Below are 19,288 nucleotides of genomic sequence, written 5' to 3' on the forward strand. Positions count from 1 at the left end.
GAGTAAATACCCTGGCCTAGGAGATAAGGTTTCATCTGTATCCTCCAATACAAGTAATTGTTATGTGATAGTTTTAAGGGAATAACCTACTTTGTGTGGACTAAGAGAACCACAAAATGAAGATGAAAACCAGGAGTGGAATCTACAGCAATAGGGGTAGTCGGTAAGAGTTCAACAAACCGAGGAGAAGAAAACACTAATGCAGATAATGGTAGCTGATGAAGCACAAAACTAGATATCATAATGGAAGAAGAATAAATTAAGCATTAGTGTAGAGGCTTGCAATTATGGTATGATTGAAGAAGAATGAGTTGTTGGTAGAACAACAAAGCAAAATGACATTGCAAATTTATTAGCAGCAGAATCAAGTGCAGTGTTGGTGTTTTGATTAGGACCTTTGAAGAATAAGTTTGTATAGATCTGTGGTACCTGATTGAGATAGAATAAGTATTTAGAAGGCTTAAACAATTGTATTAGTGATCCTTTTTTTATATACAATTAGGATTGTATTGAATATTGACAATGCGAACCCTACATATAATCAAAACTATACAAGGTAGCATGTTTTGCTATATAATTGTTTTTCCTATAATAGTATCATATCCAATTAATAAAGCAATTAAATGGCAATTAACACTTAGTCTCAATTGAGTCAAGACAAGACACAAAGTGTTATGGAGCTAATTATTAATAAGACTTGAGTGATTTTGAATGATTGAATTAACGCCATGATAAAATGATAGATCAAGCTTAATTTGCTCATCATTCGTCCTGTCTACAAGAAGAATTGTATTTTCACTAATATATTTTGATACTTACTTTTTAAAGGGAAAGATTTGATGGAAATTGACCAATTTGAGATTTATACGGGAAATTCAATTTTTTTATATATATATTATATTGTAAAGAAAGTGAAAATATTTTTTCGTGTGACTATTGTCTAGTACTGGGCAAGTGGGGTATAATGAAAAATAAAAGCGTGCATTTTTTTTTAATTCTTAACTATGTTCTTCACAAGATTCGTGCTAGAGTAGCTAGTCTTTTTTTAGCCTAAACAAAAACAATGACATTAGGTTTGATGTCCATTATACTGTGGATTTTACTTTAAGGAATGCATTAATTCTAGTTGTACGTTTTAAATTGATGATAATTATTAGAAATATATAATTCCAAAAAAGAACAAAACAACAAATTCTGTGAATGAGGTCATCCACTTGTAAATCAAATTTCTCAAAATAACATGCTAATTTATAAACATTATTCATTGGCTTCGCACTTGAACTTTATTGTTTGATAATTTCAAGTGACCCACAAACAAAATCATGACACTGTTGACCCGTAATGCACCTTGAAAAGTTTTCCGGCAAGTAGGATAATGCAGACGAGAAACTTAACGTAGAAAATAAGTGTAACAAAAGTTTTATGCACCTGCTGAGGCCACTGGGTTCGGAAGCTGGATGTTATTGTCATCTTTTCAGAACAGACTTTTATGGAGAGGATTTTGAGATGTATTATTAGGAATTCATTTTCTTTCATTTTTTGGAAATGTGTTCGATCGCGATTATAAAGAAAGCAAAAGGTTCCCAAGCTAATTACATGAAGAAGCTTGAAGATGGATCTAGTGGGTAAGTTCACTCCTAAAAGTTTCTAAAAATTGTGTCCATGGAGGCTTAAAGTATTTGCATTCATTCCTAATTAACTTGAGGTTGGCCCTTCGTTTTATGATCATAAACTTTATATTAAATATTAATAAATACATTTGTATCCGTTTTTTTTATACAATCTAAGACTTTAAATGAGCATTATAAAAAATGAAACTCTTAATATAGAAACTTTTTAATTAAATTTGAAAAAACAACAACGAGTATGCTTATAGATTTAAAGTTCTCAATGTCATGCTTGTTCATTAGCAATATTATCTGTTGGTTTCATAAAATAAACATTATTGTTTGATAGTTTAATTTGACCCACAAATAAAATCATGATACTTTTAACAATATATTAATTACTACTTTGAAAAATTATATAACCTGCGGACCAATAGTTAATTTTCTTTCGCAATTAGAATAATACGGACCAATAATGAACTATCAAACTCAATGTTATATGCCAAAGATAGAGCGCAATGGGGAGTATAAATTGCTCAGTGCCAAGTGCACCTAGTGATTTCAATTATTTAGGTTTGTATTGACATGGAGATTAGAGAAGAAAGGCCAAAAAGGGGGGGCCACCTGGATAAAATGTGGCCATGCCACATGCTGAGACGACCTGTCGTTTTCTGTGAGCTCCATGAGGACAAATTTTGGAATCTGATGCAGTGGAGATAGAGAGACTTCCAGTTTCTCATTCTGACTGTGGGCCCAGCCCATGTTGTGGTGCCCTCAGCTTGCTATCCTCATTTTTTTCACCAATAAGAAGAGTTCTTAGAAAGAGACATCTAACTGAGTAAATCAACTACATAAAATCTTAAGTCTATTGTTCTTCTTCTTCTTCTTTTTTTTTTCTTTTTTTTTTAATTTTAGCTAATTAAAGCAGATTAATAATAATAAAATGCTGGGTGCTTGCTCGAGGCATTATGGTCTTTGATGCAAAAGAAATGGTTTTCTAATTTCCAATTTTCTTTATTTTACTTGAAGCTCCATAATTAAAATAAGGTACTTCAAGTAAGGGTTAATAATAATAATGATTAAAGTGGCAAATTGTTCTCTTCATCCAGAAGAACTCCATGCCAGTTACCGTCTCCTAATTTACTTTCTCAACAATAAATGAAAAGTCGTACACTCTTTAATATTTAAAAACAAGTCAAAAAACAAAAACAAAAAATCTTAATGGAAATAAATACAGTAAAAAAGGAAGGTAAATACATTCCCGGTCAATATATTATTGATAATGAAAAGTTGTCCCACACAATGCTTCTAGTTCTACATTATAGTGACCGATCATAATTTGGCGTGTGAAGGCGCCTCTGGTACGTTGCATGCCTCACTTCATCCCGTGCTAGGACAGAAAATGAAGTTTGATGGATCATACATGACGTGGGACAGATAAAAAAAACAAAATAGAAGTTTTAGCCAGCAAAGTGAAATTTGATTTAAAAATATTTATATTTTTTTAAAAAAGGATACTTATCTCTTCAAACTACCTTTCAAGGTGGTCCTTCTTCTTCTTCATGCTTCGACACATTTGAGCTTCGGATCATGCTGGTTCTATAAGCTCAAGCACCGTGTGTTTTAATGAGTATATGACAGGAGTGGGCACCATGCGTGTATTTTTCTTTTGCCTGTTGAAATCAATCAGCGTAAGGATTAATGTAATATAATTAATCTGATTCAACGTGCAGATTCTTGTAATAATTTATGCTAATAATTACTCTCTCTATTATATTTTGAAGGTTAGAAAGTCTAGTTTTGCAGCGGGCAACCATTGTCTCTTAAAAATAATAATAAAAAAAAGGAAAATGGCCACAACCTCCTTGTAATTGCTGAGTAACCATTACAGAGTACGAAATTCAGCTGTCTGCTAGGTGGCCCAGAATATCTGCTTGTAGGGCTTAAAACTTGAAGCTTTGAAGATGCGAAATTGAATATAATGGTAGCTGTATGATATATAATTATAAACACAGTTCTTCAACCTCCATAGCAGAAATAGGCAAATATAAATCAAAAGTGGACGGTAAAAGCAATATGGAAATAGCAACAAGCAGAAGCAAGACATAGCTAATTAACAGCAATGCCTACAGAAAAATAATTAAAGTTCTTGCAATTCATGGTAGAATACGAATTAATTGTTTCTATGTATTTTCTTTCAAACAACTGGAAATACCAATTTATATTCAAGTTGTTGAAACCTTTAATGTGTACACCAAGTTTATGGCCCATGCATGCATAAATTATTGCCAAAAAATCCACATTCTTGCCAACCCTATTCGTAAAGTTTGATTGAACAAAAACTACAAGAAATCTGTCCTTCCATAGGCCCACAATCCCGGCAATTAATTAGATGTAAATGAAATCAATTGAGCTTCTTTGCCAACAAAAGGAATGCCGTCAATGCAAGGAGGCGGCCAATCTTGCTGACTCACACACACCTATTTTGGTCTGGCCAAAATTAACACATGTTGTTAGCTGCAATAAGTTTTCACTTGGTGTTAGAACAGACCAAACTGAAATAATAATGTTGATGTTAACTATGTTGGTTAGTTAGCTGGAGGTTCTTTCCTTCTCCTTTAATCTCAAAGCTAGTTCATAAGAAAAAAATCAGGTTCATGTTTTCTGCAGGACATGTAATAAAACTGATCAATTTCTTTGACAAAACCCCATTCGCATAGCTTTGTTGCAACAACGATTTTATTGTCAGCATAACTAGTAGCTTTGAAAAATAAAAAAATGGTTGGATGACCTTGTTGGTCCCTCAATTATTTTGATCTTGCTAATCCAGGCCCTCATAAAGAATTATCACTAATTTTTAATCTATGATCAGTTAAATACGCAATGTAATGACATGTGGATATTTTTGGTCAAACTTAACCGTTTGACTTGGATGGAAGTTCGTATTAACAAAAATCATTTGTTAATATCATAAAGTACAAGGATCAAGTTAACACATCAAATTGATAAGAGGCTTGACAAACAAAATCAGGATAGCAGAGGTCCGAGGTTAGTGGGTATAAAAATAGACATTTTATTTCATGTTAGGGTTACTTGTGAAAAAAGATTGGAAGAAGATGAATTGTGAGCTTCATTTTAGTCCTTGATGTGATGCATTGATTTTTTTTAATCCCTACTATATCATAAAATGTGTGCCTCTAATTGAGTTTTTATTATGTGCATATAAAATATATACATATAATATTTGATTTTAAATTTGATATTGAGATTATTTACAAAAATCGCACTTTAGTTCCTATTAATGGAGAACATGCATTTATTACCAGTTTATATTTTAAATTTCAAGACTTTCCTTTATATTTTTTTTAACTCTTTTGGCTTCTTTTCAAGTATTTTTTGGACAATATTTATGTTTTATACAATATATAATTTATTTATAATCAATGAAATTACTATTTCAACTTTTATATTTTTCATTATCCGACAAGCAAACACTTTTATAATTAATAAAATAACTTATTTTTGTCATTGAGTTCAATTAATTGAAACTATCAAATGAATAATACTAAATATTTTTAGTTGTGTTCAGAAGCAGAAATATTAAGTAACATCATCAAAGTCTCCCAACTATATGGTAATCAACTCAATAGAATTACTGATTCAACTAACTCAAGATTTATTATAACAATTGATTCAAGAAACCCCGGGATGCATTTATATATATGAAGCTTCTTGACCATCTTTATACTTTAAATTCATAACATCTCTTACCGTAAAAGTCTTTTTTGTGTATTCTTCCTAGCAAAGTTTTTTATTGATCATTTTTAGTGAAGCACATCCTATTTTGCCTCCTCTATATTATCATGCTTCTTTTGTTTTCACTCTAGTGGCAAAGCCAAATTATTACAATAAACATGATCCTTTGTCGATGTATTTTATAGGAAATAATCATAGGAAGCAAGATTTATCATATATGAGTCTTTATTTGATTAAGCTCATATTCATATTCTGAAATTATAATTTAGTAAAAAACTTATCACAAGAAGTAAGGTAGGAAACATAAAATGCAAAAATTCATATCTTGTAGCAATTAGTTCATAAAGTCTCTTTAGGCATATGCCAAACTCAGCTCAAAACACTTCAAAAAACAGTGTAAAATGAATAAAAACATATATATATATATATATATATATATATATATATATATATATATATATATATATATTGCACTTATAACTGTATTTTTAATGAATTGTGTGATGGAACTAAGGGTGGTTGTGTGTTTAAGTCTATGAGAGGAAAAGGAAATCAAACCATTAGTGTTGACGAAAATGATGGTGGCATTGTGAGGTTGATTTGCAGCTAGGTTATTAATTTTTTTAGGGGAAGGACTTTGTGGATTTTAATGGAGGAAATATATTTTAGATTCTCTTGATGGTTGGAGATTTAACATATTAATGGGTGGTTTATTGTGGCAATAAGGTGGTTTGTGGTGTTTTTGGATCAGACTGAATTATGTTAGAAATTTGCTATGATTTTAGAGTAGATCATGTAAGAAAGTGTGAGAGAATGAAAAAAAAGGTGTGTTATTCATCTTTGAACCTTAATTGGATGATGATTTGTAACCCATATATGATTTTGATATGTTATTCATGATGATGAGCTCTTCAACTTAGATAGCATTGATTGTTGAGAACCTTCTACCTTTAGGTATTTTTAAAAGACATGATTGATGAGAACTACCATTTTTCTTTGTTGTTGATGGAATTCATCCTTATAATGATGAATTTTGTGACTTTATGTATACGATCCTTAGTTGATTTAAAGAAGAGCTTTGTGATTAGTGGAAAAGTTTGAATGCGCTATGATTCCATAGGTTTTTTCACATCAAGATTTTTCGTGTAAGAATTTCTTTTGTTTTATTTAAATTACACATTTTATTTTTGTTAATCAATTCGTACTATTTTTAATTGGACGAAGAGAGAAAAGAATTAGTACTTGCGATTGTGAATTGAATTATATTGGTGGCTTTTTAAAAGCAAGTTTAACTAATATATAAAAGATGAGCTAAGCAACAATTTAAGTGCATCCACATACTGACAGGTGAAAACGCCAAGGTTTGAGAGCAACGAATGGAAATAGAAATGATGCATTCTGCTATTTTGGAATAGGCTTGAGATGGCGTGTTTGGGTCAATTTTGCTAAGGACAAGGGGATATCCCCACCGCACTTGTTGTCTCCAAATGGACCACAATTGTTTTTAAATGCATGAATGTGACAATGTGAGAGGTGTTTTACAACATGATCTTATAGCTAGGTATGGATGATGACGACCCTTTCCCAGTCTTGTCTCAAAAACAAATGGAATTCCTTTTTTTGTCCAGTAGTGCCTTCTCTCCTTGTTTTGCTGGTTTGAGTCTTTTTCTTCTTTTTTTAATCACAGTAGGATCACTTGATCAAGAACCCATTTTATTTACTCTGCAGATGTTCTGTCAGCTTATGGTTAAGGTTCACTGCTTGGCATGTACTCTTTTGATTTCTTGTTCGCCACTATGTTCTTCGTAGAAACACAGATAGGGTTTTGAACTTTCGAATTAAAGTGATTCTTCCACAATCTTCATCAAAACTCTTGATGTTGCGTGTGCATGGAATCAATTTCCCAACAATCGACAGCTTCAATTTGTGCGTGCATATATATTGCTATAATTCCCCGTTTGTCGAGTACAAATTGGTCCAAACTACAATGCATTCGAAATCATTCGCATCATCATTCTTTCCTAGGAAAGAAAAGGTGTCGAAGAATTGCATAGCATTGACTAATTTTTGGACAATTACCTTCTTGGCTTCCCAATTCCCAACGTAAAGTGTTTAAAAACTACTATACTTTGATTGGTTTTAGTAAGAAAAATAGAGGAAATTTGTTTGATTTACAATATATTTAATTATAAGTAGGGAATTAAGAATAGGATAATGTATAATAGGAGTATTCATGGTTCAAATCAAAAAATCTAGCCGAATTCAGAGTTAGTATTTTTTTACAACATAATCCAGTAGAACTTAAACCAGTTCAAATCAAACTGAATTAATTTAGAAAAAATTGTTTGTTTTTGCATTAAAAACTAAAAAACAAAATCATTCATACTGTTCATCCAAGCCAGAACATCCGGTCAGATTAAAATCATTACAAACAAACAGGGCAACTGCAAAGCACTCTTTCTTTCCCTGCACTAGCATTAAACAAGATCATCAAATTTCACCAAACAATCCAGCACAGCAAAATTTTCTTACATGTGGAAAATGGACACAAACAGATCGTGGAAAGTTAAAACCACAACTACATCTTGATGCAAGATATCATCAATTAATTAACTCTTGAACAGTGCTAAAATAGTAAACACCACTAGCCATATTACTGAGCTTAAAATATTATAATTTTTTTTTTCTTATAACAAGAAAGGAGAGACGAGATAAAGAGGACAAGAGGAGGTGGGGAGGTGCGGGTGGGCTCCTGTCAAAACTTAAAAGGGAGATTTAGGTGAGAATTCGAGTGAGAGGAGCAGATGGGGGCGGCTAAAAAAGAGATAAAATGATTTAGTTAAGGATATATTTTATTTTATACCCTGTTTTTTTTTTTTTTTAAGATAAGTTCAAGTTGGACTGAACTATTCTGGTTTAATTCAGTATCGAGTTTAATTTTTTTAAAATCAAAATTAAACCCATCCGAGTGATATTTTTAATTTTTAAATCAGTTTTTTTTTTTCCTTTTAATTTGGTTTTTTTTTTCATTTTTTTTAATTTGATCGTTTTTTTAGCAACTTATTTTGATAGAAAGAAACAAATTATAAAAGTATAATGGAATGGTGATCAATTATTAACCTAATAATTGGAATATCAAGCTGCTCATGCATCCAATCTTGTTTCATCTTTCTTCTTGCTAGTTGTTGGAGGTTGATGTTCTTGGGAGGTCCTTAGATCGTTATCATCATTTCATTCTAATTCACACCTTGGGGTCCAAAGACTATGACTTCCAGCTTCAGTAATGCAGAAAATCTCCCCAAAGCTACAGTTGTATGACCTGTATCACATATGCATCATCTGTCACGATTTCAAGTCTCTTGTCAAAATCGATCCCGCTAAAATTCCCATGACCAATTAAGAGCATGGCCCACAATCACCAACCCAAGTGGGCCACCCACACCCACTTCATGAATTACATGTGGCGTTTTCCTTGAGGTAATAAAGTGGAGTTTTTTTTAACTAATTAATCGGTAAAAACTAGATAATTGGCTAGCTAGAAGCTTGACCCTAGCTAGAGCTTTCACAAAAAACATGTTATAGCAATGTGCGTAGGCACCACTGAACATCCATGAAGACAACCATTTTACTTTATTTTGTTTCCTATGATGACTTTGAAAGGAAGCAAAAAAAATAAAATGAAATAAGCCGCAAAAGTCACACTTTTAAAAGGAGTGAGGAGATGACTTGAGAGGAGCTTGGGGTCCAAAAATTGTCTGAAACAAAGGTGAAAGGCCTTGATTAGGGACTAAGGAAAGAAAAAAAAGGAATGCTTTTGGAATTGAGAAGGACCATTTAACTCACTGTCAATGAAAACATGTCTCCGACGTAAGGCCCTTCTGCCCTCCCTTGGTTTCATGAAAAATCACTTTCTTCTTCCTCCTACTGCTGCTCTACCTCGAGGCTCCTCATTTTGCTTCATCCCACCTTCAAACCCTTCCTTTCTTTTATATATTTTGTTTACTTTTCCCCTGCCTTTCTTTTCCATTTCTTTAGGCAAATTTTGAAATTATGACTTTCTGTTATTTAGCAGTATCATAAAGAGGTATAAAACTTAAAAGTTCAATTTTAATTTAAAGCCTAGGAGTTCTTTAGGGTTGTAAAAACATGCCCATGCGCTTGAATCTACGTACTACCTTTAATATTTCCATTGGATCCACCACCATTTCATTGTTTTTTTTCTTGATTGGTTCTGTGGCTCTGAGTGAGAACGGGCCATTATAATTACTTTCTTCTAATTCTTTATGCGGTGCATAATTTGGAGTCTCTGTGTATATCACCAATCATCATGTTGTTGATAGTGCAATATATTGTAAGACATATTCCCTCAAGCACTAACTACTTAATTATTCTTGAAACTAAACATGGAGACAACACCAAAGCTAAATATGAAATAAACAAGACAACGATACTCTTGCCACTGATTACAAGGTGAAACCAAGTCTCTGAGAAATCCCTTGGTTTATTTTGGACCGATTTACAGAAGCCTAGCAGCAAGATCAAGTTATCTCCTTAAGCCACTCACAACAAATGCACAGATTGGATCACATCTTGTCTTTCTTCTAGCTAATGATTCCTAGGGCATGCATAAAATGGAGTGGATAAGTGCAAACATGAACACTAGCATGAAAACTGTAGAACCCACGCATCAAGGAGGTTGAGGAAATTATTCCAGTAAGATTAGTTGGGAATATTTGGTGACCTCACGCTAATCATTCAGACCAGCTTTTGTAATTATTCATGTAGAGTTTCAACTAAAGTAGTGCAAAAGCACTTTGAGATTAAAGTTGTAATCTTAGGCATATAGGAGAGGGGGACGGGGACACTACTCTTTATACGACGGCAGTCCCAAGTTTTTTATGAGAGGGAGGTGAAAATCTGTTCTGGTTTTCTGTGCCTACCCATGGCTAAGATCCATGTGGCCTTGTCTATCTCTTTCCTATTGCGATATAACTTACTTCAAAGGAATCTTGCTTTTTTATTGTTCAATCCTTTTGATTTAGAACAAGTCATAATGTTAGGCACCCTTTAATTTGAATAAAAAATCCAGCATTCACATATGCTTCATGTTAAGGGTTAATTATTGGTTGATCCCTCCTTGATTAAACAAATAGTATATCTTTCCCTTCTTTTTTTTTTCAAAAAAAAAAGTTAATCTCTTTCTCTCCCAGCTCTTACCCATCAATGATAACTTTATTAACCCTTTATTTCCATAATTGTACTCGACGTAACTTTAGGTTCCCTACTTTCATAATTGTAGTTTGAATTCTTTTGTTTACATTGAATGGAAAGCATAATTATTCCTAAGTTTACCCAAAAAAGAGGGAACAAGAAATAAACAGGGCAAAGCAGCTTCAACCAGGCTTTCAAAAACTACTTCCTAATTCATGGAGACCTCGCACTCTTATGATCGGGCAGTAAGTATCCCTTAACATTGAAAATGATGGGAACTTGTAACATTTGCAAGCTATTATATTAGCTAAACAATAAAAATAATAGATCTAGAAAATCTACTGTGTTACATCCAACACTAATGTTTTAAAGATTAGTTGATTATTTGCAGTATGTGATTCATAATTGATTAAATTGAGTTCTTGATATAGTCATTGCCCTCTTTATCTCCCAAGCATATTTTTTTTAATGCCAAAAAAAAAAAAGAGTCTAGACTTTAAGTTGTGTTTCCTCTTTTTCTTTCCACATCATGTCTTTGTAAAAAAAAAAAAAAAATCACCTCTTTATATCTTTTTTTTTCCCATAACTAGACATAATTTTTCTTTCTTTTTTATTATGGAAAAAAGGGAACTTTTTTTGTTAATTTTTTGCATTTTTTTTTTTATTATCAAATTTGATGAAATATGAAATGATTGATAAACTTAGAAGTTTCTATTTTAAGAATATAGAGAGAAAATTAGTCAAGATATGTTGAGTTGGAATATACTAAACACAACACAGTTTTTATGTTGGCTTTCAGGCATGTCTCAGCAAAATTTGATCAAGTTTGGGTGTATGGTGGAATCAGGGTGGATAACTTGAATTTGGATGAATTGTAAAAAAAAATTCTTATGTATATTTTCGCATTGATTAAATTCAATCGTGATAAATTTTTTATCTAATGCTTTCAAATAGTTTTTTTTATTGAAAACCATTTAAATGTTTATTCTCCCTTCCATACCTCTTACATCATTTATGATTTAATTTCTCTAATTCTAGCTTCAACTGAATTACTTCTATAAAAATATTTTATACATGTTTGTTTCTTTAATCGAACTCTATTATAGAATGTACCTATATAGAAAATATTATAGGCATACTTTTATATTGTAATCTCCACCATTATTATTATTGTATATTGACCTACACACACACAGAGATATATATATATATATATATATATATATATATATATATATATATATATATATATATATATAGAAAATGTTAGTTAACCAATAGATCAAGCCTTCTAATCATTCTAAACTTGGTATCAGAGCTTTCTATAACAAAAAAAAACTCTTTTTCACCTCTTCCTATGGACACTACTACTATTGCCGCCCTCTCCATCCACCATACCGACAGTGCAGCTCAGCCGACCAACCAATCAAAAGCTGTTACACCATAGTTCCTTCTCCCATATTTATGTCGTCCATCTTCACATCATGGGGACATCAACTCCTTCTGTCATTGTGTTGTCCAACACTCAGCAAGTGGTTTTATTGAAGCTTACAAACATTAATTATCTTTATTAGTGAATGCAAATGAAGCCATATGTTATTGGTCAAGGTGTTTTCCACTTTGTCGATGGTTTAATGTCGTATCCTCCCACTCATGTTTCTGATAGTTCTGATGGTTATGCTTCAACAATCAACCCTTTTTTTCTTTATTGGAAGTAACATGATCAACTTATTTTAAGCATGTTACTCTCATCTCTCTCTCTCTATTGATGTATTGCACCTTGTGGTGGAATATTAGAGTTCTCCTTGTGTTTGGCGTACTCTTGAGAACACATTCGCTTCTCAACATTAATGTTTAGAGTGATAAGTATAAAAGGTCTTGAGGTTCTAAACATTAATGAGGGGGTGTGAACTAGGATATATTGTAAAAAAAATATAGTTTATAGAGACAATATTTGATGGAGTGTTTTGAGTTTGGGGTGTTGGTGCATAAAGGTATTGCTTTTTTTCCTTAAGGAATTTGGCATTTACAATATTGTGCTTATTTTTTTACCGCAACCAACTTACCATCACAAAAAGCTATAAAATATAGATATGCAATCAATCTATCTATAAATCAACATTTTAGATTTGAGTAAATCCTCCATCACAAAGGTACGAAGAATAATTACAAGATTATTACATATCAACTAACTATAATGTATATCATTACACCTATGCAATTTTTTTTTAATACAAGTCAATTATAATAGAAAATATTAACTTAAGGTGTTGACTTATAGAGTAGTCTATTATTTATTTATTTATTTATCCCTATTTGTTTGTTGGAAAATAATTTTTTCTCTAGAAAATGGTTTCCATGGAAAGTACATTCCTAGAAAGTATATTATTTTTTATGTTTGGTAGTATCATGGAAAATAAATTTAAAAATATTTTCCAGTATTTGGCTATTCTATGAAAAAACAAGCTAAAAAACCTTATTTATGGTTTAATTTATTTTCAAATTTACTAAAAGAATGAGACAAAAATTTACATATGAAAAGGTTTTAGGAGGATAAAATTGAAAAAAATTCTAATTTCATAAATTATTTTAAAAAAAATAAATAGCAATTAAAAAAATAGGGATCAGATCTAATAGATAAAAATATTCAAAAATAATAAAATTAAAAAAAATAAATTTCTTAAATTATTTCAAATAAAACAAATAGAAATCAAAATAATTGGAACCAAATTGGACAAATAAAAAATTTGAAAGAGAATGAAATTGAAAAATAAATTTCATAAATTATTTTAAATAAAATAAATAGCAATCAAAACAATGAGATCAAATATGATAAATAAAAAATCAATTCAAAAATGAAAAGATAAAAATAAATAAAAATCAAAAGAATGAGGGCTAGAGTTAATATAGAAATCAAATTCTAATGGAAGAAATTGAAAAAAAAAATAAAAAAAAAATTCAAAACAAAATGTATAGCAATCACAAGATTGAGAACTAAATTTAATGTAATCAACAAATAACATGATATTTTGAAATTTTCACAACTTTTAGAAAGTGTATTCCATTCAAAAAAAAAAAAAAACACTTTCATGGAAACCAAGCTAATTCCTTAAAATGAAAAGTGTTTTTCATTTACCAACTTTTCTAATGACTAACTTATTGTTCTAGAATTAAGGCAAAAATATCATCTAAGAGAGGCTAAACTAGGTTTTTCACTAATACTAATAAATAATGCAATTTAATTCAATTAAACTCAATAAACACGATAATCAACAATACAATTAAAGTACTTAAAATAAATAAGTAAAGGAGATAAATTGCAAACTCGATTTTAACGTGGTTCGACAATCTTACATCCACACCTCAAGCACCAAATCAGTCTTGAATATTGTATTCTTTCACTAGCTCAATTTCAAGATTACAATTGTTACTTGATAAATCAACATCAAGCTTCTTACATCACTTGAAGATATTTTTCCTTCAAGATTCTTCTCTAACTTGAAGATATGTCATCTTTTAGATTTTTCTTGGTGAAACACCTCACTAATACCAAGAGTTTTAAACTAACTCTTAAAGGTTTACAAAAGTGATTTTGATATCACAATAATTAACACTCTTATTATAGTGGATGATACAATTCAATGTTTTAATATCCCTATATCTCTCAAGATAATACATAAAGGATTTGAAGGTATTCAAGTGTAGTGAGTATGAGATTAAATACTTTTGTGCTAGAATATGAAGATTTAATACGACCAATTAGAGAATAATTAAGGATTGATGATTTTGATGTGTTTTTTTTTTCACTTAAAATAACTTGTATATTATATAGGTTCATATCCTCTTATTGATTTTATAATTAGATAAGCTATTTATATGTTTCTAGCACAAAAAAAAAAAAAAAAAAAAAAAACATTGTTTATAGTTGTTACAGTCCCACTAATTCAACTAAAACAGTTGAATGATACAGATTGTAACGTCAATCAATAGACATGTTCCTGTAGAATCCTCAAGTGTTCATCATGAATAAACAGCACAATCGACTAGTTCATTTAGTATCACTAAATGGTCGACTGATTCATGTAGAATTTCAGATTTATCAGTTTTAATACAAATAAATTCTTAGAATTTTTTTTCTCAATCCTCTTAAATGTATGCAAAATGAAGTATGAGCATTCATTTTAATTTATGCTATCAAATAGAATATAAAAATTTACTTTTAACAATAAAAATAAATACCTAAACTAAGTATTCATTTTGTTTTTTTCTTAGACTTTTGTCATTCTTATTGATGTGTTCTTCATTTAAAACATGTTTAAAATTTATTGTCAACTAGGTGTTCAATTTTCATATTATTATTATTATCAAATATATAAAAACATAAATATATAATTTAAAAATCAATAAAATAAACATTAAAAGTTTAAAAAGTGGTTTTGTATGGAATAAACGGCGCCTAAATCTGGTACCTAAATCTCGTGTTAGGTTGTGTGGTAAGATTCACATCACGAAACGTGAATTGAATTTACTCAAAGTACAAATACTTACTGCATGGATCGGCTAAATAAATGGTAGGTAAGTACAAAAAAAATTGATGGAAGAGGTCCATGATGTGTACTATTTCGAACCGTCCACATAATTGAGCCCCGGGTGTGATGGTAAAACATACTTGACAAGTACACCTATAAATATGTATTGTTAACGTGCAAGATATCTCTATTTTCTTCATCAATTCCTCTACTTACCTAACCCTTAAGCCTTTATGGCACTAACTAAATGACCAAGCGTGTGCCAGAGGGTGGCTGGCTCTGAAAATTGCCGAGTCTAAAACAAGAAAATGATCGGAATCGGAGTTGATTTTTTTTTTATTAATATAAATATTTGATTCAATTTGTATGTATTTTAATTAATTTTATAAATCCTGAAATTAATTAATAATTATGTAAATCTTTAATTAGCTATAAAAAAACACAAACTAATAACTATTGAAAATTAAATTTAAAAATTTAATTAGTTAAGTTATCCCTAAATTTAATTATTAGAGAACAAGAAAGAAAGATAAGAATTAAAGGAAATTAAATAAAAATTCGATTAAAAATATTTCAAGTCTTGATTTCTAATTAAAATCGTCAAAAGTCCAAAAATTTAAGTTTCATAGGTAACGCATGTTATGTTGCTTTTATAAATTTTAAGCTAGCAAGTAATTTAAACGTGGAACATGTTCAAGAGCTATTTGTCTGCAATGATTAATTAACACTGTAAATTTACGAATGATGGGAAAATAGAAAAAACAGAAGGAAAAGAGAGAAGAAAAGGAAACAAGTCCTCGTCTACTTTGTTTTTATTAGGGCAAGGGGAAAACACACCAAATGGGTTAATTTTGGAGAACTTGATAAACAATTATTGTCTTATTTTCCAGTTTTTAGATTATTAGAAAATGAGAATTCATGAAAACACTTTTTATTTTCAACTAATAAATGTGTTTTCTTTGGTTTTTTCTTGTTTCTCGTTGCATTTTTCCAGGAAACTGAAAAAGTTAATTTCTAGTAAATATGACCTTAAAGTTCCTACAGAAATCTAGTTTAGGGACATATTTTGTGCAAAATCTATTTATTAAGAGTGTGTTTGGGACACAGTTAAAATTATATTTTTTTAAAATTTAAATTTTGTTTTGTTTTTGCTAAAAATAATTTTTAAATTATTTTGATTTGTTAATTTTAAAAATTATTTTAAGATATTTATAAACAAAAAATATTTTAAACTATAACCGCTATTACAATCTCACTCTAAATTAGTGAGCAATGGTATGTTATAATTAAAAAAAAAAAAATCTACTAAGTGTTTTACTGTGGCACACTTCAACTTTTAATTAGTTTTTTAAGGAAATTATATTATTTTTTATACTTGACGAGAGTTTTTATTTACAATTTTTTATATATTTTTTTAATTTTATTCATTGGTTTTTTTTCGTATATATTTTTTATCATATAATTAAATAAAAATAAAATTTTAAAAGTCATCGTGACAATACTTTATCGATGCATTATTCTTATATCTCTTAACATATTATTGTCAAAAGCATTAAAAAAAATTTTTTTTTTAAAATAAAACTTGCTTTTATGATTTTGGTGAGCTTTTTTTTTTTAAATAATAAATATTCTTGAAAGAAAATGCTAAAAACAGATAAGTGGTTTTAATTTAAAAAATCCCTTTTATCCTTATTTTATATTTTATATATTTTTTTAATATTTATCTTGATTCTTTTGTTTTTTTTTAAATAACATCTAATCTTATCCGCAGTAATTTGCAAAAAAACTAATAACATAAACAAACAAAAAGAATACTTAAGACCAACTCCTCACTAAATAGGTATCTTTGTTGCAATAATTTATGTTTTTTTTTTAAATTTTATATATAATTGTATTTTAATCTGATTTTATAAAAAAAAATGATTATTAGTTTTATTAAATTTTATATATTTTTTTAATATTTATCTTGATTCCTTTTTTTTTTTTTTTCAAATAGCGTCTAATCTTATCCGCAGTGATTTACAACAAAACTAATAACATAAACAAACAAAAAGAATGATTAAGACCAACTCCTCACTAAATAGGTATTTTTGTTGTAATAATTTATGTTTTTTTTACTAAATTTTATATATAATTGTATTTTAAATCTTGATTTTAAAAAATAAATAAGATTTTTTAAATTTATTTTACATGAAAAATTCATCTCATAATATTTTTAATCAAGTAAATTTTAATTTTTTTTTTTAAATTATAGTTAAAAATATTTTAAAAAAAAAAAAACATTATTTTTTCTTAGCTCAATTGCAAAAACTATGAAAGTGCCACACACGCTAAAGTTGCCACACCAACCGCACGCTTCCCCTCTTGGTATTCATTTAGGCCATTTATTTTGTAATTTCTACCGTACGAACTCCACTTCTTTTTTTAACCTCAATCATTACTCTCCTTCCCTAACCTGCACTCCCCCACGTGCCTCTCCTTAATTCGCCTATAATTCGGCTCATTCTCCCAACGGCCTATCCATCCCCATAACGGCGCCGTCAATTTCCCCGTTACAAATTCCCCCCGTCAGTGTTAACTGACTTTGGACCACCACCACTCTCCATCCCTTAAATATCACTTTCTCAATCCTCTCCGTTAAGAATCAGCATACAAAATTCAACTACAAATGGTAAGACACTCTAGAGATATTGAAGACGTTGCAATGGTGAAAGCCGCCGCCGCCGCTCAAGTTGGGGTGAGAACCAGAACTCGAGCTACAAAGAAAAGATCAAGACATATCAAGATCTCTATTAAAGTTAGAAGTAATGTTACTAGCAGTCGTCAAGAACGCGTAATAATTAGGTCTGACAATTCAGCTTCATATCCACTGGATGTTAGTTCCGGTCACCGGATGGTGACTGAAGAGAGATGTTCAAGCCCTAGCTTAGAAGATGATTTTGAAGATAATCATTCATTAATGTCGTCTACTTCTTGTTGTTCTAGCAATGGATCATGTGATGAGATAATTAAGTTCACAGATCTTGAGGTCAGAATTGAATCAATTCTCAGTTCTTGAATTCTTGAATTAATTATCAGTGTGTCCAGCTTTAATTGCTTCGAATTTAATTTAATTATTATTATTTTTCTTTATTTATTTTGCAGGAAGAGAGAGTTGAAGTAGAAACGTCAATGTATTATAGTAGTTCTCGTAGGGAAAGGTTTGTCTGGGATATTTATTTTTGTTTTTAATGTCATTTAATTCTCGAAATTCAAAAAAATTTAAATTGGTTCCGTTTGAAACTCCTCTCTAAGCTGAGTTGGTGTCGTATTTATATACGTAAAGTCTCTTGATTTAATCTTCCTTCTTTTACATATATATATACAGAGAGAAAACACCGACTTCAAGCGCTCTCCGGGAAGAATCAACATCAGAAAACATGGATTCAACGGCAACCCCAGTGCCATTGAAGAAGCCTAATTCCCATCGAGGATCAACGGCCGCGGCGGTGATAAGGATAAGAGATGAAGAGGTTGAGCAATTCTTCTGCGAAATTGAGAAAACTGTTCCACAACGCTTCAAAGACAAGTAAGGATTGCGGTTATCAACTGAATTCTAAGATTCAACTCATGCATATTGCGCATGCACTGAGTCTGCACACTGAGATTTATTTGCTCCAAGAAAACTCGGTAAATTACGGTGACTAGAAAAACTAAATGGGATTTATTGTTTTTGGTTTTCCATGGCAGGTATAACTTTGATTTTGACAAAGATGAGGCGTTGGAAGGACGTTATGAGTGGGTTAGATTAAATCCATGAGGAGGAAAGAAATTAACAATGGCGTATGCTTAATTAAGCCTTGTTTATTTTTATTTAGAACTCCAAGATTTTTATTTTTCTATCCTTGTTGTTTTGTGTACAGCTTCTTCTTTTTTGTTCTCTCTGTTATATTTATGATTTAGTTAGAATTCAGGAGCTGAGTTTGATCATCTGTTTCTTCGTGTGCTGTACGGTGGTAGTGATAACAAGGAGAAGCTTCTTTCCTGTTTTTCTTCCTTCATTCCTTGCTCTGCAGCAAAAAGATTAAAAAAAAAAAAAAAAAAATATCCACTCGGGGAAATCAATAATGGAATTGTTGTTTTCGATTCTTACATTTTGGGGAAACTGTCCATAATTTTCGTGTCTGTTTTACTGGCAAGTCCGAT

At 30.4% G+C, this 19,288-nt stretch overlaps 1 protein-coding gene across 1 annotated transcript; it reads left to right on the plus strand.

Annotated features, from left to right (window-relative positions):
* The first annotated feature begins 17,671 nt into the window (after window positions 1-17,671).
* Window positions 17,672-19,143, plus strand: LOC118047753 (uncharacterized). Its single transcript, XM_035057115.2, has 4 exons — window positions 17,672-18,131; window positions 18,248-18,303; window positions 18,471-18,671; window positions 18,833-19,143. Exons 1-4 carry the CDS (start codon window positions 17,772-17,774, stop codon window positions 18,900-18,902), a joined length of 687 nt encoding a protein of 228 aa, XP_034913006.1. The 5' UTR covers window positions 17,672-17,771; the 3' UTR covers window positions 18,903-19,143.
* The last annotated feature ends 145 nt before the right edge of the window (window positions 19,144-19,288 follow it).

Source organism: Populus alba, chromosome 7, assembly GCF_005239225.2.
Source record: "Populus alba chromosome 7, ASM523922v2, whole genome shotgun sequence".
NCBI classification, from domain to species: domain Eukaryota; kingdom Viridiplantae; phylum Streptophyta; class Magnoliopsida; order Malpighiales; family Salicaceae; genus Populus; species Populus alba.